The following is a 25,896-nucleotide window of genomic DNA, read 5'->3' as shown; positions in this document are numbered from 1 at the left end:
TTATTTGGGCCAACGTTTTGTGGAAGAGATGGGAAGGTCAAGCCGTGAAACTTTCCGACTTGGCAGACCCATGTTTAAAAGCACCCCTTTCCACCCAATTTTTGTTCTGCAAAGGTAGGGCGAGATGCAATCAGGCCCGTCGTCCCTGGAGGCAGTTCTAAAATGGCCAAAGAACAAGTTGAGTGTCGAGATGGGCATGTTACAGAACCGAGGCAGAGATTTTGACCCAGTTATATTAAAAACTGTTAGACCTTCTAGCAGAAACCCCTCGTGTCTTGTTTCTTCCCCCGCCCCACCCACCTACCCCCATGCTATCTCTGTGCTCTCTTACCCCCATGTCCCCCCATAGCCACTTCCAGTATCCACTGTGGGCAGACCTCAACAGCCACGTGGAGATGGAAAAATTAAACTTCTAACACACAATACATGTGAACTCTCACTCATACACACTTGACACTGAAACCCATTTAAAAGAAAAATCCCCTCAAGTGGTCAGTCTGTTGTAAAAACAAACTTCTATTCAATAACAACATCAAGACAGATAATATGTTAATGATCTCTTAAAACTGTCATTCAGAATTGAAACTCAGCCAAACATTCATAATGGGCTCAGCTGTAATAACAGCACTTGGAAAATGTCAACCTCAAAGCCAACGGAAACTGTAATCATAGGTGGCTCATGCTTTTTTTCTGAACTACACCAGGTGGTTAGTCAATCAATGCACTCCAGCAGCAGATATCTGAATTTTTAAAAACTCTATATGAACGCTCCAGCCTGTTTTTTTGCCTCTATTTTTAAAGTGCTGTGGAGCTAAATCACTTCAGATCACGACACTTGTACAGACCTTTAAATCCACCCTTTCAAATATGTTTGCACCTCCTTAAACTTGTGGTTCCCACACCCTGTGTTTTTGCCCTTGGAACAGCCAAATTAGGATCTGTTTGAACTCTGCACTTATTCATATGGCCCAGTAGAATAGTATTTCCTGCCTGTGAAATTCACACCCTTCACCCTCTCGGCAAAAATGGCATCTTATGGAATTGGGAGTCGGACTTCTGCATCTACCGTGGGTGGCATGGTAGCACAGTGGGTAACACTGTTGCTTCACAGCTCCAGGGTTTCAGGTTCAATTCCTGCCTTGGGTCACTGTCTGTGCGGAGTCTACACGTTTTCCCTGTGTCTGCATGGGTTTCCTCCAGGTGCTCTGGTTTCTCCCCACAAGTCCCGAAAGACATGCTGTTGGGTAATTTGGACATTTCTGAATTCTCCCTCCGTGTACCTGAACAGGTGCCAGAATGTGGCGACAAAGGGCTTTTCACAGTAACTTCATTGCAGTGTTAATGTAAGCCTACTTGTGACAATGTAGATTATTATACTATCTTGGTCCCGGCTGCTATTTAGAAGTGTCCAGATTCATCCCAACTTGGCAAAAATCCGGGCCTCTGCATAAGTTCCATGTTTTGGACATCTTAAACTTAGTTTTTGCTCTTTGATATTTGTGTATTGTAGCCCATGTTGAACTTTTGTCATTCTGTGGCCGCTGTCCCCCAAGGAGATCACTCTGTCCATTTTCTGTATATTGTTAGGGTCACTTGAAAATGCCAAGTCAAGATGAGCACAGCTTCAGGTGACAACTGGACCATGAAGCAATTCTGCATTAGATTTGTCAATTTTGACTCCAAATCACTTGAGTTAACATCAGTTGATCAGAAAATCTAGGGCCTCTCTGCTTCAGTTTATTGTCTCACCCTAAGATGCATGCTAGTTGCTGTTCACAATAAAGCATGAATAATCATTTTCTTATGCCAAAATAGTAATTAATCAAATAAATAGCCATTTGATTCTCCTAAAAGCACTAGTAATTTTATTTGATTGAATTTTCTGAAAGGTGTCATGAATTGATTTTTTTTTTTTGACAAATGGTGTGATTTCTTCAATTATATTGGCACATGAGCGATCAACTCTTCAATATATACTTTGATTGTGAGTAATCTGTGCTGTTCAGTAGAGATAATTAGAAGCATCTGATTCCAATAGAAATGGGCTGGAGGAAAAGAAGCCAAAAGTGAGAGAATTTAAAACTGAAATTGGGAGAAAAGCGAGACAGGAAAGCTACAGCATATTTTGCAGTCGATTCAGCCATTGACCTTGTTTTTTAAAAAAAAGAACTATTAGATGTCCTCGTACACTCGGTTCTAAAATGGGGGCTTGACAAAAGTAATCCTATGGTGCCCCTCCAAATCTACAACACAGAAAATAAATTACAATGGGAAATAAATAGTTACATTTATTTTTGTTTCATATCCGCACACTTCTTTAAACTTATTTGAATGATGCCATGAAAGCTCATTCTGTGGCCAGCAGGTTCTGGAATTTAACCTGGAACTTGACCTACTGAGCACCAAGACAACGTCTGATATCAGTGGAAGGTTAGATGATAAAAGAGGAAGAATTCATTTTTTAAACTGTGTGTACACATGCTTATGAAGTCCTTGTGCAAGTTTAAACTTTAATACCTTTGAATGTACACGTGACAGCAAGCTGTAAACCACATATGGAAGCATAATTCATAAAGTTTTAACAATTTCCATCTTTGGGATGCGTTATTTTTCCAATAGTTCATCTTTTCTTCTGAAATTTTCGATCATTTTCATCTGTTAATGATGCGGTAACAACACGATAACAGTTGAAGAAAAGCTGAACTGTAGGAAAATCAAACTCAACAATGAATCTCAAAATGGGGGATATATTGAAGCTTAAATTTTTAGTTGTATAGAGTTAAAACTTTGAAATTTGCTTTCATATGCTTCTGTTATGTACATCTAATAAGTTACACAAGGATGTAAGTATATATTAAATATAGATAGATATACACACACTTTTTAACATTGAAAAATAATCAAGTATGTTTGGGCTGCAAACTCTTAAGTCTTGCCTTGTAGCAGTATTATAATATCATTCATGTATTTTTTAAAGTGCCAAGTTTCTATAATTTGATTTTTAAGCGTCTTCTGAGATTTTTGAATTTATTAGGAAATAAACCACGTGAAATGGTATCTGAATTATTTGTTTCAGCTGCAGTTCTTAATGGATTTTCGTAAAGTAAAATTGGTCCATTCCCATTTGGTTACATGTTAGCTATTCTTTCATGCTGTGACTTCTTTAGCACAAATCATATTAAGTGTTCAGTGCTTATTCTTGTAGGATTTGGAAGTACTTCTGGCTTTGGAAGTAATACTTCAGGCACCACCACATTTGGATTTGGATCAGCCACTAAACCTTCAGGAAGCCTCAGTGCAGGTTTGTTTGTAATTTTGTATCTGTCAATGCTCAGCAGTGGATAGGATGGTCAGGAATTGATTTGAAGTAACTCATTCTTGCACAGTACAGCAGGAAGTGTTTGAGTTTTCAAATATATTGCCGAAAGATAATGATCTACAAACCCCTGACCTCATGGTCCAGCTGTAGTTGTACTAAACATTTTGCATGATAGCAAAATTGCATCGCAATGAAACTAAATGTACAGATTTACTCACTTGTAGATATGCCCTACCCTGAAATGATTTGGACATTGCCATTTAAAATGAAACTTCTTGCCCTTTGGGGTAAGTTGTCTCAAAGATGACATGGCAGTATTTGATAACCTGTCAATTGACCAAGCAGCCTGACTTGTGGATAAAACCTGTTATTGAGGACGAGAATTCTTCTCACTTGGCTTAATGTCCGAATTGGCAGGGTGGCCGTGACTGGATAAGCAATAAGAACCAATATTCTTCTCTTAAGAATTTGGGCCCCAACCACTGCCCCATTGTACTCTTGAGGGTTCTGAATCCTTGGCTTTTGCTTGTCTGCATCTAAACACAAAGCTTTATAAATTATTGATTCTTTCATGGGTGTGGGCATCCCTGGCTAGGCCAGCATTTATTGTCCATCCATAATTGCCCTTGAGATTGTGGTGATGAGCTGGTTTCTTGAACTGCTGCAGTGGGTTGGTGTAGGTACATCCACGGTGTACAAAGGAAGGGAGTTCCAGGATCTTGACCCAGTGACAGTGAAGGATCAGCAATAAAGTTCCAAGTCAGGATGTTATGTAGCTTGGAGGGAAGCTTGCTGGTGGTGATGTTCTCAGGTGTCTGCTGCTCCTGTGCTTCTAGGTGATAAAGAGGTTGTGGATTTGGAAGGTGCTGTTGAACAGGCCTTGACGAGTTGCTAGAGTGAATTTGTAGATGATGTACACTGCTGCCATTGTATGTCGGTGGTGGAGGGAGTGCCAATCAAGTGGGCTGCTTTGTTCAATATGGTGTTAAGCGTTATTGGTGATGCACTCATTCAAGCAAGTGGAGCGAATTCGATCACACTCCTGACTTGTGCCTTGTAGATGCTGGGCAGGCTTTGGAAGTCGGGAGGTGAATTACTCACTGCAGGATTCCTAGTCTTTGACTTGCTCTTGTAGCCATAGTATTTATATGACTACTCCAGTTCAGTTTCAGGGTGAATAGTAACCCTTAGGATGTTTGTGATGGGGAATTCAGCAATGGTAATGAACATCATGGGGAGATAGTTAGATTCTCTCTCTATAAGATTATCTGTGCCTGGCACTCATGTGGCTCGAATGAAACTTGCCACTCATCAGCCCAAACTTGAATTTTGTCCAGGTCTTGCTTCATAAGGGCACGGACTGAACCGGCATCTGTGGAGTTGCAAATGTTGCAGAACATCCTTATGAAGGGAATATCAATGATGAAGCAGCTGAAGATAGTTGGACCCAGGACACCCCTGAGGAACTTCTGCAGTGATCTGGGACTGGGCTGGTTGACCTCTCAACAACCACAACCATCTTCCTTTGTGTTAGATATGACTCCTACTAGAGTTTCCCTGCTGACTTCCATTGACTCCAGTTTTGCGAGGGCTCCTTTATGCCACATTCGGTCAAATGCTGCCTTGTTATCAAGAACAGTAACTCCATCCTCATCTCGAGTTCAACTCTTGCCCATATTCGGACCAATGCTGTAATGAGACCAGTAGCTGAGTGACTCTGGCAGAACCCAAGCTGAACTTCCGTGAGTAGGTTATTTCTGCGTAGATGCCATTTTACAGCCCTGTTGACTACTGTCCATCACCTTTCAATTGAGAGTAAACTGATGGGATAGTAATTGGATTTGTCAATTTTCCACATTGCTGAGTAGATGTCAATGTTGTAGCTGTACTGCAACAGCTTGGCTCGGGACGTGGCTAGTCCTGGAGCACAAGTTGTCATGGCCCAAAGCCTTTGCAGTATTCCGTGCATTTTGCCACTTCTTGATATCACGTGGAGTGGATCAAATTATGTGAAGACCGGCATCTGTGATGCTGGAGACCTCAGGAGGACGCAGAGGTGGATCGTCCACTTGGCACTTGTGGCTGAAGATAGTTGCAAATGCTTCAGCCCTCGTCTTTCGCTCTGATGTGCATTGAAAATGGGGATAATTGTGCAGTCTTCTCCTCTGGATAATTGTTCAATTGTCCACTATCATTCACAGCTGGATCTGCACAGACTGCAAAGCTTATATCTGATCCGTTGGTTGAAGGATCGCTTAGCTCTGTCTATTGCATCCTGCTTGCATTGTTTGGCATGCAAGTAGCCCTGTGTTGTGGCTTCAGGTTGACGCCACATTTTTGGATATGTCTGGTGCTGTTCCTGACATGCCCTCCTGAACTCTTCATTGAACTAAGGTTGATCACCTGGCTTAGTGGTAATAAGTGTTGGGGATATGCTTTACCACGAGGTACAGATTGTGATTGTATACAATTTTCCTGATGGCCCTCAGCCATGGAGTTTATATTTCTGAAACTATATATAAATGGCAAGCAGAAGTATTCTGTGTGGATTGCTTTTTGGAAGGTCTAATACAGGTAGGGAATATACAGTGATTGGTGGAACCTTCAGTCAGAGAGATCTAGGTGAACAGGTCCACAGTTCACTGAAAGGGGCAACACAGGTGGAGAAGGTAGTCAAGAAGGCATACGGCATGCTTGCTTTCATTGGCCGGGGCATTGAATATAAGAATTGGCAAGTCATGTTGCAGCTGTATAGGACCTAAGTTAGGCCACACTTGGAGAATAGTGTTCAATTCTGGTCGCCACAGTACAAGAATGATGTGGAGATTTTAGAGAGGGTGCAGTAGAGATTTACCAGGTTGTGGCCTGGTATGGAGGGCATTAGCTATGAGGAGAGGCTGAATAAACTTGGTTTGTTCTCACTGGAATGCAGGAGGTTGAGGGGCGACCTGATAGAGGTCAACAAAATTTAGGGGCATGGACAGTGGATAGTCTCAGGGTAGAGGAGTCAATTACGAGGGGCATATGTTTAAGGTACGAGAGGCAAGGTTTAGAGGAGATGTACGAGCCAAGTTTTTTTTTACACAGAGGGTAGTGGGTGCCTGGAACTCTCTGCCGGAGGAGATGGTGGAAGCAGAGACGATAGTGACGTTGAAGGGACATCTTGACAAATACTGAATAGGTTGGGATCAGAGAGATACGGACCCTGGAAGTCCAGAAGATTTTAGTTTAGACAGGCAGCATTGTCGGCACAGGCTTGGAGGGCGGAAGGGCCTGTTCCTGTGCTGTATTTTTTTAAAAAAACATTTTTTTTAAATGGGATAAGGATTACTGCTGATGTGATAAATAAATACCAACAATGACTGGTTGTGCAAAGAGCCCATTTCTGTGTTGTAATTTCTATATGATTCCACATAATTAAACATGGTGATAGGTTTATATTGGTGACCAATAACATTTCTAAATACTGGAGCATGTTTTCATCTGTTCATTGTTAGTGAAATGTTTGCATTTTAAATGGATAAAATTCTAGAGGTTAATTTAGTATCTAACCAAGGTTGTACACTTGTTTGTTCCAGTGATTGGTAATATTTTTATTGCTGAGGCACTAATGCATAGAAGAGTTTAGGTGTTGCTGTTCGAAATGAAAAAATGAAAACTGCTTATTGTCACAAGTACGCTTCAAATGAAGTTACTGTGAAAAGCCCCTAGTCGCCACATTCCGGCGCCTGTTCGGGGAGGCTGGTATGGGAATTGAACTGTGCTGCTGGGCAGCCGTGGTCTGCTTTCAAAGCCAGCTATTTAGCCGTGTGCTAAACCAGCCCCTGTATTCATTGTATTCATTACACTAACTGGAGTTAAGTACTAACCGCTTCTCAACAGTGTTATTGCTTTGTCGCCTTCTGTTGAGAATTTGAAGACCTTGATTTTCTTCTTTATTCAGCTCATCAAACACCTAACTAGGATTTAATGTTCATCATCTTGTGTCTGGTCGCCTTGTCAAGTTTTTCTGCAGTAGAAGAAATATGTGTTGTTAAATGGTTTCCCAGCGTTGCTTGCTGGCTATTGCTTTCAGTGAAGCATTTGAGAGGCTCAGTCACTGAAATTGAGAGACTAACGAACATGTAGGATTTTACAACTTTTTAAACTTAGAAATGCAAAAGACCATTTTCCTGTGACTTTTTAATGAAACCCAAGTGCTCTAAGTCATGCACTGCTGTTTTCTCTAAAAGTTAGCTTTTAACTCATTGCTGATATGTGCAGTAGAATCCCTATCCCAAGGGTCACTTTGCTTTTTAAAGAAGATCGTTTTCAGCTCATGCTGTCACTCTAAAACAAACAGTTACTGTCATAAAACTACTCCAATGCCAGAGGTACCTCTGTTCTATTACTTGTTATTGCTGTTGTTCTATTACTTAATACCAAACTACAAGATAAATGCAATTTTTACTAAATCTCAGATGTGCTCTTTAAATTTCCAACTTCACTATCACCTGCTTTCTCTTTGTTTGCATTCTCTCATTTAAAAAGAGTAACTTTCAAAAATGTGGCATTAATTTGCTTTAAATCTTCATTTCTAGCCACTTTTATCCAGTTAAAGCCAAAATAATGATGCATGACAATAACATATGGAACAGACCAAATCTGATGCAATTTTATACATAAAAACAGGTCCGGAAAAAGCTGTCTAACTGATAATGCATGTAACAATAGCAAGCCAGAATAAAGTTGTCTAACTGACCACTTGCGTAACATTTCCGGCACAATGAGAATTACTGCATAGGGCAGAACATGGTAGAAAAGCAGGGAGTTTGAATATTGTGAGCAATGTTTCATGAATACTTACCATATTTGTACCAAATTCTTTCACTCCTATTCCTATTTTGCAGAGTTGTTTTCTCTCTCTAGTATTAGTTATTAAACCCTTTCAAATAAACATTTTTGCATCTCCATTAAAATGACAGGAGATGGTAATTGTACAAGCATTCTATAACTTCACTCACAGAAGCCTCTATTTGTCTCTTTATTTAGTACGTCCAATCTGGACTATATTCCTCAAGATACATTGCTGAAAGTTGATTAGTCATTATAGTTCAGAAATACTCTTCAGATTAACTTTTTTGAGTGATTGGTTTCGCTTTCATCTTCGGTTACTAATTGTACAGCCCATTGTTTTGACACTGGAAAATATTCTTTTGATATAAATAACAGTATGTTAAACTGGAAACTGCTACTTATAGCCGCAATAATCTGGACAGTTTAACATAGTACTTCAGAGGTTTATAGATCATCTTTTAATGAACCAAATTTATGCTAAACTTTGATTTGTGCCCACATACCACAACGATTTTACAAAGTTCCTCTGCTGTTAGGACCAACCACATGCTTTGTGAACAGCACGTTTCCTTTCAAGTTGTTCTCTGGGATAAAATCAATGTTTGTTTCATGAGAGTGGTGTGGATATAATTCAAAAAATCAATAGATTGAAAAATGACTTTACATCGGGGATATTTTTGGGATTCAAGGTATTCTGTTTACCGGAGGATTTCTTTCGGTATTAGTTATATGGAAGAAATTATTGAAGGTACTACTGTGACTGACGTTTAATCCCCCCCCCCCCCCCACACACAAACTTATTTTCCCTTGCTGTTCCCGAAGGAATTTTTTGTTTTTCCCTGCCTTGGTATTCACCTCCATGAGCTTTTGGTGGTGTTTTCGTTGTGAACCAGACAATGTGTATCAGCCAAATATTTGACCCTGGCCTGCTTATGATCCACACATGCAGATCCAGCAGGGATCACTGGAACTGTAGGGGAATCCTGGCTGATTTTTCACCTCCCTAATTCGTGGTAGCATTTCTGTCATCCCTTTTTTAGTTGAGATGAATTAAGTTGGCACCTTCCTGGTCTGAATAAAATTTTTAAAAAAGCAAAGACTGAAAGTTTTGGAAAGATGTAGCAAGTTAGTCAGCATCTACAAGAGAACAAGCCTTCTTGGCCTGCTGTACATTAAGTAAACTTGTTGAGCCGTAGGTAAAGCTTAACTGCAATTCTTTTTTTAAAAATAAATTTAAGAGTACCCAATTATTTTTTTTCCCAATTAAGGGGCAATTTAGCATGGCCAATCCACCTAACCTGCATATCTTTGGGTTGTGGGGGTGAAACCCACGCAGACAGGAGAATGGGAAAACTCCACAGGGACAGTGATCCAGGGCCGGGACTCAAACCCAGGTCCTCGGCGCTGTTGGCAGCAGTGCTAACCACTATGCCACAATGGGGCTGGTTTAGCACACTGCTTTTAAAGCAGACCAAGGCAGGACAGCAGCACGGTTCAATTCCCGTACCAACCTCCCCGAAGAAGTGCCGGAATGTGGCGACTAGGGGCTTTTCACAGTAACTTCATTGAAGCCTACTCGTGACAATAAGCGGTTTTCATTTCATTTCACGTGGTGCTCTTCACTGCAATTCTTAATATGAATTTGATATAGTTTTTTTAAGGTCTTTGATATAACAGCATTTCTTTTATTGCCACTATTTAGCACAGGGCTAAATGGCTGGCTTTGAAGGCAGGCCAGCAGCACGGTTCAATTCCCGTAACAGCCTCCCCGAACAGGCGCCGGAATGTGGCGACTAGGGGCTTTTCACAGTAACTTCATTTGAAGCCTACTTGTGACAATAAGCGATTTTCATTTCATTTCATTTTACTGTCTGCATTGAGAAAATTCATATGATCAGCACAGCTGATGTAAATCGCAAATCCACTCAATGAGCGGCACAGTAACACAGTAATTAGCATTGTTGCTTCACAGCGCCAGGGTCCCAGGTTCGATTCCCGATTGGTCACTGTCTGTGTAGAGTCTGCATGTTCTCCCTGTGTTTGCGGGGGGTTTCCTCCGGGTGCTCCGGTTTCCTCCCACAAGTCCCGAAAGACGTGCTATTGGGTAATTTGGACATTCTGAATTCTCCCTCTGTATACCCGGAACAGGCGCCGTAATGTGGCACCTAGGGGCATTTCACAGTAACTTCATTACAGTGTTAATATAAGCGTACTTGTGACAATAAAGATTATTATTAAACATATAGTGCTGTGTATAAGAACAATACACAACGAGATAGATCCAATTCTTCAACGTTAAGTATCACATCCAACTGTGGCGGTTGCTAAATGCGCAGGCTATTCTTACAAATAATGCACTGATTATTCAGTGACCTTAATTCTGGTTGCCTGTTTTCATTAAGGAAACTGTAATTGGCCATATATTGGATTTGAATCTTCCAAATAGATGCCTCGGTCATCTGAGATTAATTGATGTAATTAAAGATTGCATTAAAAATTAAAGATCATTAATGCGCACACAGTGTATCTGGGGTTTTAATAGAAATATGAATAATAGCTGCTGCTACTGGGGGGGCATGGTAGCACAGTAGTTAGCATAGTTGCTTCCCAGCTTCAGGGTGCCAGGTTCGATTCCCAGCTTTGGTCACTGTCTGTGTGGAGTCTGCACGTTCTCCTCGTGTCTGCGTGGTTTTCCGCCAGGTACTCTGGTTTCCTCCCACAGTGCAAAGATTTGCAGGTTAGGTAGCTTGGCCATATTAAATCGTCCTTCGTGTCCAAAAAGGGTGGGAGGCTGGGTTATGCGGATAGGGTGGAGGTGTGGGCTTAGGAGGGTGCTCTTTCAAAGGGCCGGTGCAGACTCGATGGGCCGAATGGCCTCCTTCTGCGCTGTAAGTTCTATGATTAACATATTTGGCCATGAAAATAAATGTATGTGTGATGTGTTGTTAAATGTCTCATTTATGATTAATTACTGGATGTTTAGAAAACATTTTTTCCTTCAAGCTATTTCTGCTTCTACCTCTACCCCATGTGTATGTCCTAATCACTATTTGGCTCTGATTTTTTTATACACATTAGGAGTACCCAATTATTTTTTCCAATTAAGGGGCAATTTAGCATGGCCAAGCCACCTACCCTGCACATCTTTTTGGGTTGTAGGGGTGGGACCCACGCAGACACAGGAAGAAGGTTGAAAGTCCACACCGACAATGACCTGGGTCCTCGGCGACGTGAATTTGTCTCTGTGTTAAAAGTGATTTGATTTTTACTAATTTCCATTTCCTGATTGGCTTCTTGTGACACGTCATTGTTATTTGCTGCTTAGACAGCCTGATGATATCACTGCATCTCCCTGCTTGGAATCCCTATAGAAGAATTCTAAAGAGAGGTAAAGTTATAGCCATCGAGATCGCTAGATCTCTCACCGAGGCTTTGTTTGAGGTCAGCAGTGTGCCCTTGCTTTGCTGCTGCCTGCAAAATCCAGGCCATTACCTCGAGTATTCAAAACTTGAAATGAAACCAGATCCATAGAAAGCTGAAAGATAATGGGCAACATCTTCTGGCTGTTCATGTTCCGATCCTGCCAATGGCTCACCCCCACCACGGGTTTCCCGGTGGCATGGCATGGATTCAGTGAGAAATTCCATTGACAGCGGCAGGGCCAGAAGATCCGCCACCAAGAGGAGGCCAGAGAATCTCGGCCAATACATGTCTGCTTTTTACCATGTATTAGTAATATATTTGTTTTTTAAAGCTTCTTTTTGTATTCCTGAGACAAGTGTATTCAGTATTATGATTTCATTTTTTTGATGTTTAATGCCTGCAGTTTGGTAAAACCCTGAATGGACCTTAATGTGTTAATATTTCATAATCACAATGATTTGCTTGGATGTTGTCAAATACTTCATGAGTAGGTTTTTGTTTTTATTTTCTTGTGCAAGGCTTTGGCAGCTCATCTACATCTGGATTTAACTTCAATAATCCTGGGATCACAGCATCTGCTGGGCTGACCTTTGGTGTGTCCAATCCTTCAACATCAGGCTTTGCCAATAATCTAGGGGGACAGCTTCTGCAACTGAAGAAACCTCCAGCTGGAAACAAGCGAGGCAAAAGATAGGGAACTGTCAATGTGGGAAGGGGGATATATTTTCTTAAATTAGGCATGGCTGTGGTTCTATGTCCTAAATATTTTTTTTAATAGCTGTAGATACAAAATTACCAACAAATAGAACGTTTATATTTCAGCAGGTGAGCTTTAATCAGAAATTCCTCAGTTTCCAAAAGGATTCTGAAAGCGATCAGTTTTAAAAATTGAAGATTATATTTTTGAACGTAAAGCAAGGTGGATTGTGTACCTGGATAATTTCGTAAACACAAAGCATAAATGCAAAGTGTATCTGTTTTCTACTTCAGGAATTGGTTTCAAATTTATCTAAGAACAGCTGCTATGTAAGTGAGTTTGAACCATGGGTGCTGCAGATGTCTGCATAACTGCAAAACTCATTTGTGTAAAGTCAATGATGTACATGTTTTAATATGGAAATTCACAACTATCATAGCCTTTAAACATTGCACTTTTTATACAATAGGTACTGCCCAATATTTGTCTTTGAAGTTTAAAAAAAATAGAATGTCATACTTTTGATGATGAGTAGTCAAGGTACTTTGGGTGAAAGCTTTAGTAGTGGTGACTTTCCTTCAACACACAGTTAATGTCTATTTTTGTAAGATTAGAGGATACAGTTGTTGAATGCTTTTGCTAGCGAGCTGGGGAAGTTGAGATTTGTCGAATTGGAGGAGGTTGTTAGGGAATGTCACAGTCCTGAATTTCATTATGTATGTTTGCATGAGGACATGCATTGTGCAGACTTGACCTATGATTCATCTTTCAGTGACTTTTGAAAGCCAAATCTTTTGAAAATTGTTTTCTTTGTGATTTCACATTATTTATATATTTTGTTTCAAAACTGTGTAGTGAAGTAGTCACTGATATGACAATGTCTGAAAATTGTTGTAAGTTTTGGCTTCGAAGAAAACTGACTTGTATTTGGGGGGAAAATGATAATTTGGTTAAAATAAAACATCTTTCACAAGTATTGTCTTGCTGTATTTTTTGCTTTAGGCCTGCCACTAAATCTAGGGATAATGATACAACCGATTCTGCAAAATTAATCTTGGATCAGTTTGAAATCAAAGTAATATCCCTTTCTTAATACGTTTTCATTGGGTTACCACAGTAGCATAACTCAATGCAGACAAACCATAGAACCCTGACCGTGCAGAAGTAGGCCATTCGGCCCATCAAGTCTGCACTGACCCTCTGAAAGAGCACTCTACCTAGGTCCACACCCATGCCCTATCCCCGTAACCTAACTTACACAACATTGGGCACTAAGAGGCGATTTAGAATGGCCAATCCACCTCGCCTGCACATCTTTGGACTGTGGGAGGAAACTGGAGCACCCAGAGGAAACCCATACAGACACTGGAAGAACATACAAATTCCACGCACAGTCACCCAAGGCCAGCCCAAGTCCCTGGCTCTGTTAGGGAACAGTGCTAACTACCGTGCCTCCCACTCTCGCTAACACTTTTGCATTTGGCTTAATGTTAGTGACCAATTGTTTGGATTTTAAATTCTTTTAAAAAAAATATTTCTATTGATCTTTTAGAATTTTGTACTGAAACATACATAAACTACAAAATTACAAACAACAGTAAATCGCTAACAGTGACCAATTCCTTAAAATACAATATGAACAGTTGCCATCTACAGTGGAACCCTTCAATTGATCCCTTCATGGTATATTTGACCTTCTCAAGATACAAGAACTCCATTAAGTCACCTAACCACGCTGAGGCAGTAGGTGGAGGGGCCACATCCGGAGTGAGGCACAGCCATATTGAGCTTTAAACTTCGGAATTTGGAACAGTGGGAATTCTGTGCAGAGCTGAGCGGGAAGAGGTACTCTTTGCTTTTTCTCCTTGCTTCGTAACTTTCAAATCTTCAGAATGTTCTTGCCCTGCTGCAGCTGGGGCTACAAGGGAGAGCGCTGATTGGTAAGTAGTGGGAAAGATTGGTAAGTCCTTACAACTTTTATCACTTGGAGTTGAAAATACATTTTGGGATTTATAATCTGTAAGGGCTATAATTTGTGGAAAGAAGGGCCATAGAGAATTGGATTTAATCTGATATCATGCATCTTCCAAAGGTTTAATTGAAAGGGGTAAGTCATGGCAGGAGAGCTCAAAGCCTTGGTTTGTTCCTCTTGCTCAATGTGGGAAGCCAGGAACATTTCCAGTGCCTGGGACCAGTATGTGTGCAGAAAGTGTCACCAGCTACAGCGCCTGGAAGCCCAGGTTTTGGAGCTGGAGCAGCAGCTGGGGACACTGTGAAGCATCCGCGAGGTGGAAAGTGTTGTAAATATAGAGAGGTGGTCACACCACGAGCTCAAACTCCACAGGAAGGGAATGGGTGACCATCAGGCAGAGCAAGAGAGCTAGGCAGGCAGTGCAAGAATCTCTTGTGGCCATTTCCCTGCAAAAATGATGTACTGCTTTGGATAATGTTGAGGGGAATGACCTCTCTAGGGAAAGCAGCAAACACCAAATTTGTTGCACCATGGTTGGTTCTGCTGCAGAGGGGCGGTGTAAATGTGGGAATGTAATAGTTATAGGAGATTCAATTGTAAGTGGAATAGATAAGGAGTTGGGAAGGAAGTTGAGAAGTCGGACCTTAGTGTGATCTCAGGATTGCTACCAGTGCCACGTGCTAGTCAGAGTAGAAATAGCAGGATATATTGGATGAATACGTGACTGAAGGGATGGTGCAAGTGGGAGGGTTTCAGATTCCTGGGGTATTGGTACTGGTTCTGGGGAGGTGAGACCAGTACAAATTGGACCGGTTATACCTGGACAGGACAAGGACTGATGGCTTTGGGGGTCTGATGGCTTGGGAGGAATATTTGCTAGAGTGGTGGGGAGGGTTTAAACTAAAATGGCAGGGGGATGGGAACTTATGCAGGGAATCAGAGGAGGAGGAAACTAAGACTAAAACAAAAGACAGACAGTGGAATGAGAAAAGTGATGGGCAGAGAAACCAAGGGCCAGATTCAAACGGCCACGGTGAAAAATATTGGGAGCCAGGCAAGTAATGTTAAAACAAACCAGCTTAAAGGCTTTGTGCCTTAACCTGCGGAGCGGAGCATTTGCAATAAAGTGGGTGAACTAATCATGCACATTGATGTATACGGGTATGACTTCATTGGGATTACGGAGGCATGGCTGCAGGGTTGGAAACTGGATGTTCCGTATTTAGGAAGGACAGACAAAAAGGAAAAGGCGGTGGAGTGGTAATGCTTGTTAAAACGGAAATTAATGCAATAGTGAGGAAGGATATTAGCTCTGATAATGTGACATCTGTATGGGTGGAGCTTAGAAATACCAAGGGACAAAAAACATTAGTGGGTGTTGTATATAGACCCCAAACTGCTGTAATGATGTTGGGAATGGCATTAAACAGGGAATTAGAGACGCATGCAATAGAGGAATATCTGTAATTATGCGCAATTTTAATTTGCATCTAGATTGGGCAAATCAAAAAATTAGCCATAGTGGAAGAATTCCTGGAGTGTATACGAGATTGTTTTCTGGACCAATATGTTCAACCAACCAGAGAACAGTCCAACCTAGACAGGGTACTGTGTAATGAGAACGGAATCCTTGGCAATCTAGTTATGCAAGACCCCTTGGGGATGAGCAACCAAAATAGAATAGAATCCCGAAGGAGATTGTTTGGCCCATCTGCGCCAATCCTGTGAAAGAACAACCTACCTAGGCCCAATTCCCCACCCTATACCCGTAACCCCAACCAACCTTTTGGACAGGGCAGCACGGTGGTGCAGTGGGTTAGCACTGCAGTCTCACGGTGCCGAGGTCCCAGGTTCGATCCCGGCTCTGGATCACAGTCCTTGTGGAGTTTGCACATTCTCCCCGTGTTTGCGTGGGTTTCGCCCCCACAACCCAAAGATGTGCAAGGTAGGTGTATTGAACACGCTAAATTGCCCCTTAATTGGAAAAAATGAATTGGATACTCTAAATTTATATATTTCTTTTAAAAACTAACCGTTGGACACTAAAAGGCAATTTAACATGGCCAATCCGCCTGACTTGGACATCTTTGGACTTGGGAGGATACCGGATCATCTGGAGGAAACCCACACAGACACTAGAACAATGTGCATGCTCCATACAAACAATCACCCGAGATCGGAATCTAACCTAGGCCCCTGGTGCTGAGACAGCAGTACCTACCACTGCCACCCACAAATATGATAGAATTTTTCATCAAAATGGAGAGTGAATTAGTTGATTCTGAGACTAGAGTCCTGAATCGCAAGGAAGCAATGCTAGATTGGGAAACATTACTTAAAGGGATGGCAGGGGATAGGCAAGGCAAACATTCAAGGAGCGCATGGGGGAGCTGCAACAATTGTTTATTCCTGTTTGGCATAAAAGTAAAATGAGAAAGTTTGCCAATTCGTGGCTTACCAGGGAAATTAGAGATGGTATTCGATCCAAGGAAAAAGCATACAAATTTCCCAAAAAAAAAAACACGTCTGAGTGGGAACAGTTTAGAATTCAGCAATGGAGGATCAAGGGATTTATTAAGAAGGGGAAAATAGAGTACGAGATTAAGCCTGCAGGGAACATAAAAGCTGACTGTAAAAGTTTCTATAGGTACATGAAGAGAAACAACAAATGTATGCCCCTTGCAGTCAGACACAGGGGAATGTATAATGGGGAGCAAGGGAATGGCTGAGCAACTAAACACACACTTTGGTTCTGTCTTCATAAATGAAGACACAAATCAGATACCAGAAATGTTGGGAAACGCAGGGTTTAGTGCAAGGGAGAAATTGAAGGAGATCAATATTAGCAGAGAAATGATGTTGGGAAAATTGATGGGATTGAAGGCTGATAAATCCCCAGGGCCTGATAGTCTGCATCCCAGAGTACTTAAGGAAATGCCTCTAGAAATAGTGAATGCTTTATTTGATGGTCATCTTTCAGGATTCTGGAATCTTCCTGCAGATTGGAGGGTAGCTAATATAACTCCATTATTCAAAAAACAGGTAGAGAGAAAAAAGGGAATTGTAGACCAGTAAGCCTGATGTCGGTAGTGAGGAAAATTCTAGGATACATTATCAAAGATTTTATAACAGCACTTAGAAATCTGTGGTAAGATTGGACATGGATTTATAAAGGGGCAATCATGCTTGACAAATCTATTGGAATTCTTCAAGGATGTAATTGTAGAGTTGACGAGGGGGAGCCAGTGGATGTGATATATTTGGACTTTTAGAGGGCTTTTGACAAATTCCTGCATAAGAGATTTTGTGTAAAATGAAAGCACATGGGATCAGGGGTAGTGTATTTAGATGGTTAGAAAGCTAGTTGGCAGGCAGGAAACAAGAGTAGGAAATAATGGGTCTTTTTCAAATTGGCAGGCAGTGGCTAGATGGGTACCGATGGGATCAGTGCTAGGACCCCAGCTTTCACAATATATATTAATGATTCGGATGGGGGAACAAAATGTAATATCTCCAAATTTGCAGATGACACCAAGTTGGGTGGGAGAGTAAGCTGTGAGGAGGGTGCAGAGATGCTTCAGTGTGATTTGGACAAGTTGAGTGAGTGGGCAAATGAATGGCAGATGCAGTATAATTTGGAGACATGCAACATTATCCACTTTGGCAAAAACGAAAAGGCAGACTATTATCTGAATAGTCATAAATTATGTGCCACGAGACCTGGGTGTCCTTGTACTGAAGGTAAGCATGCAGGTACAGCAGGCATTAAAAGGAAATGGTATGCTGGCCTTCATTGTGAGAGGATTTGAGTACAGGAGCAGTGATGTCTTGCTGCAATTATACTGAGCCTTGGTGAGGCCACACCTGGAATATTGTGTTCAGTTTTGGTCTCCATATCTGAGGAAGGCTGTTCTTAGTATGGAGGGAGTGCAGCGAAGGTTTACCACACTGATTCCTGGTATGACAGGATGAATCGGTTAGGATTATTTTCGTTGATGGTGGCACAGTGGTTAGTACTGCTGCCTCACGGCACCGAGGACCCGGGTTTGATCCCGGCCCCAGCTCACTGTCCGTTTGGAGTCTGCGCATTCTCCCTGTGTCTGCGTGGGTCTCTCCCTCACAACCCAAAGATGTGCAGGGTAGGTGGATTGGCCACGCTAAATTGCCCCTTAATTGGGAAAAAAAGAATTGAGCACTTTAAAATTAAAACAAAGGATTGTATTTGCTGGAGTTAAGACGTTTGAGGGGTGGATCTTCACAGCATTGTAGTTGTCAAAGAAAAACAGTGGGATCATGCACCTAAGATACTTTATATTAAAAAAATATTTAAGAGCACCCAATTCATTTTTTCCAATTAATGGGCAATTTAGCGTGGTCAGTCCACCTCGCCTGCACCTAACCTTTGGGTTGTGGGGGTGAAACCCATGCAAACACTTGGTTGTGGGGGTGAAACCCATGCAAACACAGGGAGGACCTAAGAAACTTAAGCAAGCTCCTGGAGAAGAAACAAGATGGTCAGATTACTCATTGTGAACCTCCAAGCAGTTTGGGCTGAGGTTTGGCTGGAAGCTAAGGTCTAAATTGTCAGTTCTGCATATCATGGAGGACCATGGGAATTTTCCATAGCGCCAGATGGTAGGCATATGTGATCAATACAAGGAGCTTTTCTGTGATATAACCTTGAGTCCCCAGGATTTATATGAATGTATATCTACTCACTTGTACATCACCGTTTCCATATATAGATGATTGGTTTGCAATATATTTTCAAGAAAACATGAGTGCTGTTCACTAGACAAATAGATTTTATTTGGTTTGAAACCTTCCAACACATCATGCATGATTCTAGGACCAGGAACATTTGCTGGACATTTAAAAATAAATATCTTTGGCTGGGCCACAAAGTCACATTTACTGTCTGCATCGGAATGTTTGGGTTCATAAATGCAGCATTTCTTCGGTCTTCAGGTGAACCTACACAAGAGTCAAGCCCCAGGACTCCACCAAAGTTGTTGTTGCTTTTCCTTCAATTTTCACTTCCTCTAGGAAAGCAGTGTACCAACTCCGCCAGACAGGGGGGACCTTCTACGAACAGGGAGACAAGGCTGGCCGCCTATTGGCTCACCAGCTGAGAAAGCAGGCAGCCACAAGGGAAATAGCGCAGGTAAAGGATAGCAGAGGCAGACTGGTAACCTGTGCGACATTTTGAAAAAATGTTTTGCTTCCAAGTAAGTAAAAATATCTAACATCTTTTTGGCACTTCACCACAGCAGCAAACTCAGGCTTTCATTTCCCCCCTCCATATTCCACTTGTTTTAATAACTGGAGAAACAAATGCAATGTTTATATATTAATGTAGAAAGTCCTGTATTTTGAATCGTAGCATTAATAGCATTGCCACTTAGTGTAGATTGGGTATCATCTAGAATCGTAGAATTTGCAGTGCAGAAGGTTGCAATTCAGCACATCTAGTCTGCACTGGCCCTTGGAAAAAACATCCTACTTAAGCCCACGCCTCCACCCTATCCCTGTAACCCAGTAATGCCACCTAACCTTTTGGACACTAAGGGGCAAATTAGCATAGCCAATCCACCTACCCTTTGGACTGTGGGAGGAAATGAACACCCAGATGAAACCCACGCAGATATGGGGAGAAAGTGCAAACTCTACACAGTCACCCAAGGCCGGAATTGAACCGGGGTCGCTGGAACTGTGAGGTAGCAATGCTAACCGCTGTTACACCACAGTAATCCAAGGTATGTATCAGCCTTAACTTGGTGCCGGCACTCTTGCTGCTAAATAATAATTTTGGATTCAAACTTCGCCCCTAGATTTGTGTATGTGTAATACAGGCTGGCACTTCAGTGCTGTCCTGAGGGAGCTTTGCATTATCAAGTGGGACTGTGTTTTGGATAGGATATAGATGGTTAGAATTTACAGTGCAGAAGGAGGCCATTTGGCCCAACTAGTCTGCATCGGCCCTTGGAAAGAGCACCCTACTGAAGCCCACACTTCCAGCCTATCCCCATAACCCAGCAACCCCACCTAAACTTTTGGACACTAAGGGGCAATTTAGCATGGCCAATCCACCTAACCTGCATATCTTTGGACTGTGGGAGGAAAACGGAGATCCTAGAGGAAACCCACGCAGACACGGGGAGAAAGTACGAACTCCACACAGTCACCCGAGGCCGGAATTGAACCAGGGACTCTGGACCCAGTGCTAACCACTGTGCCACCTTGTCGCCCAAATTGGATGTTATACCAAAACGCTTTACCTGTTCCTGTAGGTTTAAAGGTCTCATTGTATTAATCTAAAAGCAAGAGAATTCTCCTGGTGTCTGGCCAAGATTTATTTCTCAAACAACATTATGAAAATCCAATTAGCTGCTTATTCATCTAATTACTGTCTGCGAGCCCGTGTGTGCACAGAATAAGAAGCGATTCACTGGCTGTAAAGTACTTATAGTGTCTTTCATGCCCTTAGAATGACTAAAGTTCAAATTCTTCCTTTCAATTACTTAAATAATTGCATGATAAGATTTCGCCACCTTGTATTTCTTTGGAAATTACTTCCGATATGAATTTATCAAGTGATTTCATTGAGCGCTATGAGCCATGGAGATTGGCTCTGAGAGGGCTGGTTCTGATATCCCAGAAAACAGAATTCTCAATATTTTTGTAAAGTAGTTCACAATTTGTTTTCAAAATGATGTTGAATTCGTACAAGCCATCACTTTCATGTAATATGAGTTATTTGTTACAATTATGAGGTTTCTAAGATTATGATGTTTTGGGATTGTGACTCAGGTAAAATTGACCTGACTGTTCTGAAGTCTGTGTGAGGGCAAGCCTAGGTGGCTTTATTGTTGGAGATTCAAGGGGGTGCAGATTGGTTTACTTGGAGGAAGGTGCCAGGTGTTTACATAGAACATAGAATGTAGAAAGAGGCCATCCGACCCATCAAGTCTGCACCAACCCACTTAAGCCCTCACTTCCACCCTATCCCCCTAACCCAATAACCCCTCCTAACCCTTATGGACACTAAGGGAAATTTTTCATGGCCAATCCACCTAACCTGCACATCTTTGGACTGTGGGAGGAAACAGGAGCACCCGGAGAAAACCCCCGCAGACACCGGGACAACGTGCAGACTCCGCACAGACAGTGACCCAAGCCGGGAATAGAACCTGGAACCCTGGCGCTGTGAAGCCACAGTGCTAACCACTATGCTACTGTGCTGCCAACAACTTGTAACAGTTTACACTTGCAAACAATGGCAGCAGCCTTTGTATTAACATTGCATGGGTGGCATGTGGTGCAGTGGATAGCACTTATACTGCGGCGCTGAGAACCCGGGTTCGAATCCCGGCCCTGGGTCACTGTCCGTGTGGAGTTTGCATATTCTCCCCATGTTTGTGTGGGTTTCACCCCCACAACCCAAAGATGTGCGGGTTAGGTGGATTGGCCACACTAAATTGCCCCTTAATTGGAAAAAAATAATTGGGTACTCTAAATATAAAAAATGAAAGAAAAACATTACACAGACTGAGTCTCAAGTCCCAGAAAAATGTTGTGAATATCTAGTTGTAAGCAGTTGCACTTTAAACTGTCCATTTATGGCCAAGATAAAAGAGAGTTGGAAGATAGCTAATCAGCATTTTTACCTGGATACAAGGCCCATGTTACTCATGTTGCCACGGTAATGGGCTTCAGAGGGATATGGGTTTCTAAGATGAGGTTAAAAACTCGGACAAGATTAATCTGGGAGAAGGGGAGAGCAGCTCTATAAGATGCAGTTCAACATTCGGGTGGGAGTTCATACTTGGATTGAAAAGACCAGATTCATGAGGGCTGGAAGATTGTCTGGCTTGCGTGAGAGGAAGACTCTCTCAAGGAGGAGGAGGGTTGGGGGGGGGGAAAGAACCTCCATTGTGAGAAACAGTTTTCAGGCTGAGAAAGGAAAATAACAAGTGAACCCTCACAAACTATAAATCACCGTGGAATAGTTCTGGGAGAATTGGATGTCTACTACAGTGTGAAGTATGGGCGGGATTCTCCGACCCCCCCGCCGGGTCGGAGTGAATCTCGCCTTCTCCGGCCCCCAAAAATCCCCCCGACGTGAATCGCGTGGGCTGCCTCGGAGAATGGCGAGGACCGGTGCAACGCAATGGGCCCCGGGGCTGCCCGAATTCTCCGGCCTGCGATGGGGCAAGCGGCTGCCCATTTTAGGCCCCTCCTGCCGGCGTAAATTAAGGTAGGTACTTACCGGCGGGACCCGGCTCCGAGGGTGGCCTCCGGGGTCCTCTGGGGGGCGCGGGGGGCATCTGGCCCCGGGGGGTGCCCCATGGCGGCCTGGCCCACGATCGGAGCCCACCGATCCAAGGTCGGGCCTGTGCCGTGGAGGCACTCTATTCCTCCGCGTCGGCTGCTGTGGACATCTGCGATGGCCGACCCGGAGATGAACCCCCCTGCGCATGCGCTGGGATGACACCAGCACACGCTGGCGCTCCCGTGCATGCGCCAACTCGCGTCGTCCGGCAGAGGCCCTTTGCCGCCGGTTGGCGTGGTGCAAACCAGTCCACTGCCGGCCTAGCCCCTGAAGGTGCAGAGGATTCCGCACCTTCGGGGCGGCCTGACGCCGGAGTGGTTCACGCCACTCCTTCGCGCCGGAGTTGCCCGCCCCGCCAGTTTGCGGAGAATCCCAGCCTATATCTCTGGTATGTTTTCAGTTATGCTAAAAGGACAGGAGAGAATATTCTGTTTAGCTCAGCTTCTGAATTATCAGACACTGGCGAGATGAGATCGGATTCCCAACCCAACATCATCATGCCATATTTTATGCAAGTATGGTGGGCGAGCCTACCCGATTTGCACCTGTAGAATCCAACCCAGAGTTTCTTCTAACTTAATTGAGAGCACATATAAAATACACCTTTTGTATTTTTGCATGCATCAAATATAGCTGAAAAACAAACTTTTATGTTTGCAGTAAACTATGGGGCCATAGCCACTCTTCCATATAGTTACGCCAACAAAGTGAGCTTCCAATAAATCTTGGCCCGAGACTTCAGCATGTCATTTTAGCTGTCGCCTAGTGCCTTTTATGTTATTTAAGGAGCAGTGCACTGCCTGAGGACTTCATGTACAATGCCAACCAAGGTTTTGCTTGCACTCGGATGAATGTAAATGAGCCCTATTTTAAGGAGAGAAGGAATTGTCCAGATTACATGATTGACTGCAAAATTGTTTGGCAGTAAAAACGTTTTCAATTAGTTAATACTTGCATTTATATAGCGATGCTAAAATGCAATCCACACATTTAAAATGATAGAATCATTGAACTTTACAATACTGAAGAAGGCCTTTTGATTCATCATTGCTCTCTGAAAGAGATTGGTCCTCTTAATGGAGGTGTAGTTAACCACCTGTGAGAGATTAAACATTAAATAATAATCTTTATTGTCACAAGTAAGCTTACATTGACACTGCAATGACGTTACTGTGAAAATCCCCTAGTCACTACATTCCGGCGCCTTTCCGGGTACACAGAGGGAGAATTCAGAATGCCCAAATTACCTAACACACATTTTTTGGGACTTGTGGGAGGAAACCCACACAGACACTAGGAGAAGGTGCAGACTGTGCACACACAGTGACCCAAGTCGGGAACCGAACCTGGGACCCTGGTGCTATAAAGCAACAGTGCTAACCACTGTGCTATCCTTTCTTTGTATCTTCTAAGCTCTTCTATTTAAACTATCTAGCATTGATCATTCTTCCGCCTCTTTCTGGGCTGTTATTTAAGCAAACATGCTGGCACCAACAATAAACCAGTTAAATATCTTTTGGTGATATTGATTGAGGGAGTAATATTGGTAGAGCACTGGAAGAATGCTGCTTTCGGCTTCAATTAGTTTTTTAAAAAGACTCATTCTAATGCCTTTCACAACCTCATGGTGTCCCTCTGCGCTTTACAGTCATTGAAGTGTTGTTGTTGCCTTAATAAAGGAACCACAGCAGCTTAATTGCATGTAGGAAGTTCTAGGACATGGCAGCAAGATACTGATCAGATTACCTGATTTTTATGATGTTGATTTGAGCGATAATTGTTGGGTAGATATTGGGCAGTAACCTCTTGGTCCCCAGTGTGGAATTTGGGGGGGGTGGGGGGGGGGGGGGGGGGGGGGGGGGGTGTCCCCAAGATAAGCTAGGGAATCTCTCTCTAAAGTTCCCAGGCAAATGTTTATGCGACAATTTACCAGAAGTGCCCCTTCCCCATGACAATTGCACTGCACTAGGAACCATTCGCCAAAGCAATTTAAATTGCTAAGTGGGTTTCCTCCGGGTGTTCCGGTTTCCTCCCACAGTCCAAAGATGTGTGGATTGGCGATGCTAAATTGCCCTTAGTGTCCTTAAAAGTAAGGTTAGGGGGGGTTGTTGGGTTACGGGTATAGGGTGGATACATGAGGTTGAGTAGGGTGATCATTGCTCGGCACAACATCGAGGGCCGTAGGGCCTGTTCTGTGCTGTACTGTTCTATGTTCTATGCTACACTCATAGTTATTTTGAAAGAGTTAGTGTCAATAAAAGCATTTCTAACTTCATCATAACTATTTTAAATATACTAAGTCGCGCACGGGACCTCACCCCTCCCTGACGTCCGACTCTGATTCACCCACACACCATCCACATGGACACCTTACTTTCTCCCAGCCTATCGTTTTCAATGGGATATTTTGAATTCGCCTGCTTTACAGCAGCTTGTGCCATTCAAAAGGAGGTGAGTCCTCCGTCGTTCCACTTCTTTTCCACTTTGACATTGGAGGAGGAGACGTTTCCTCTTGGATATTCTCCCACTAGAGGAAACATCCTTGAAACATACAAATCCTAAGGTATGACGATGTGGAAGCAGGGACGATAGTGACATTTAAGGGGCATCTTGACCAATACATGAATAGGGTGGGAAAAGAGGGATACGGACCCAGGAAGTGTAGAAGATTTTAGTTCAGACGGGCAGTATGGTCAGCACAGGCTTGGAGGGCCGAAGGACCTGTTCCTCTGCTGTACTTTTCTTTGTTTTTTGGAAATCGTTTGGCTCATCTTTATCAACATTACCCATACAAATAATGGTTTGCACGGTTCAATTCCCGTACCAGCCTCCCTGAACAGGCGTTGGAAAGTGGTGACTAGGGGCTTTTCACAGTGACTTCAGTTGAAGCCTACTTGTGACAATAAGCGATTTTCATTTCATTTTATTTTCACCATGTGTTACTTTGAATCAGAAACCTCAATCTAAAACCAAAAATGTAATTGTTTTTCAAAGCTTTTTTTCTCCATCCTCATGACAACCAGTAAGAGTCCTTTGAGCAACCTTACCCTGCTGCACATAAATTGGAAGGTAATAGTTTCAGTGTAAAGTATTCAAATTTAAGGATACCACTGACTAAATCGAACTGGGAGTAGCGAGCTCATCGTTTTTTTCCATCTGTTTATGGAAGCCTCGCATTTTTCTGCAATGTGGAATCTTTTTTTATATAATGTATATATTTGTGGCGGCACAGTGGTTAGCACTGCTGCCTCACGGCGCCAAGGACCAAGATTCAATTCCGGCCCCAAATCATTGTCCGTGTGGAGTTTGCACATTCT

General features: G+C 42.7%; 1 protein-coding gene across 3 annotated transcripts in view; it reads left to right on the top strand.

The window, feature by feature from the left end:
- nup58 (nucleoporin 58) overlaps positions 1–13,251 on the top strand; it is an 80,868-nt gene extending 67,617 nt beyond the window's left edge. The window contains exons 15-16 of one of the 3 annotated variants that reach the window (XM_038817705.1): positions 3,206–3,301; positions 12,097–13,251. In XM_038817705.1, coding sequence (XP_038673633.1) covers positions 3,206–3,301; positions 12,097–12,272 — 272 coding nt within the window. In that variant the 3' untranslated portion in view covers positions 12,273–13,251. Of the gene's footprint in view, positions 1–1,587; positions 1,758–3,205; positions 3,302–12,096 lie in introns of those variants that run through there. The other 2 variants (XM_038817706.1, XM_038817707.1) reach the window with 2 other exon arrangements.
- The last annotated feature ends 12,645 nt before the right edge of the window (positions 13,252–25,896 follow it).

This window comes from Scyliorhinus canicula, chromosome 14, assembly GCF_902713615.1.
Source record: "Scyliorhinus canicula chromosome 14, sScyCan1.1, whole genome shotgun sequence".
Taxonomy (NCBI): Eukaryota; Metazoa; Chordata; class Chondrichthyes; order Carcharhiniformes; family Scyliorhinidae; genus Scyliorhinus; species Scyliorhinus canicula.
Note: the sequence above shows the minus strand (reverse complement) of the source record. Positions and strands in the feature narration are given on the sequence as shown.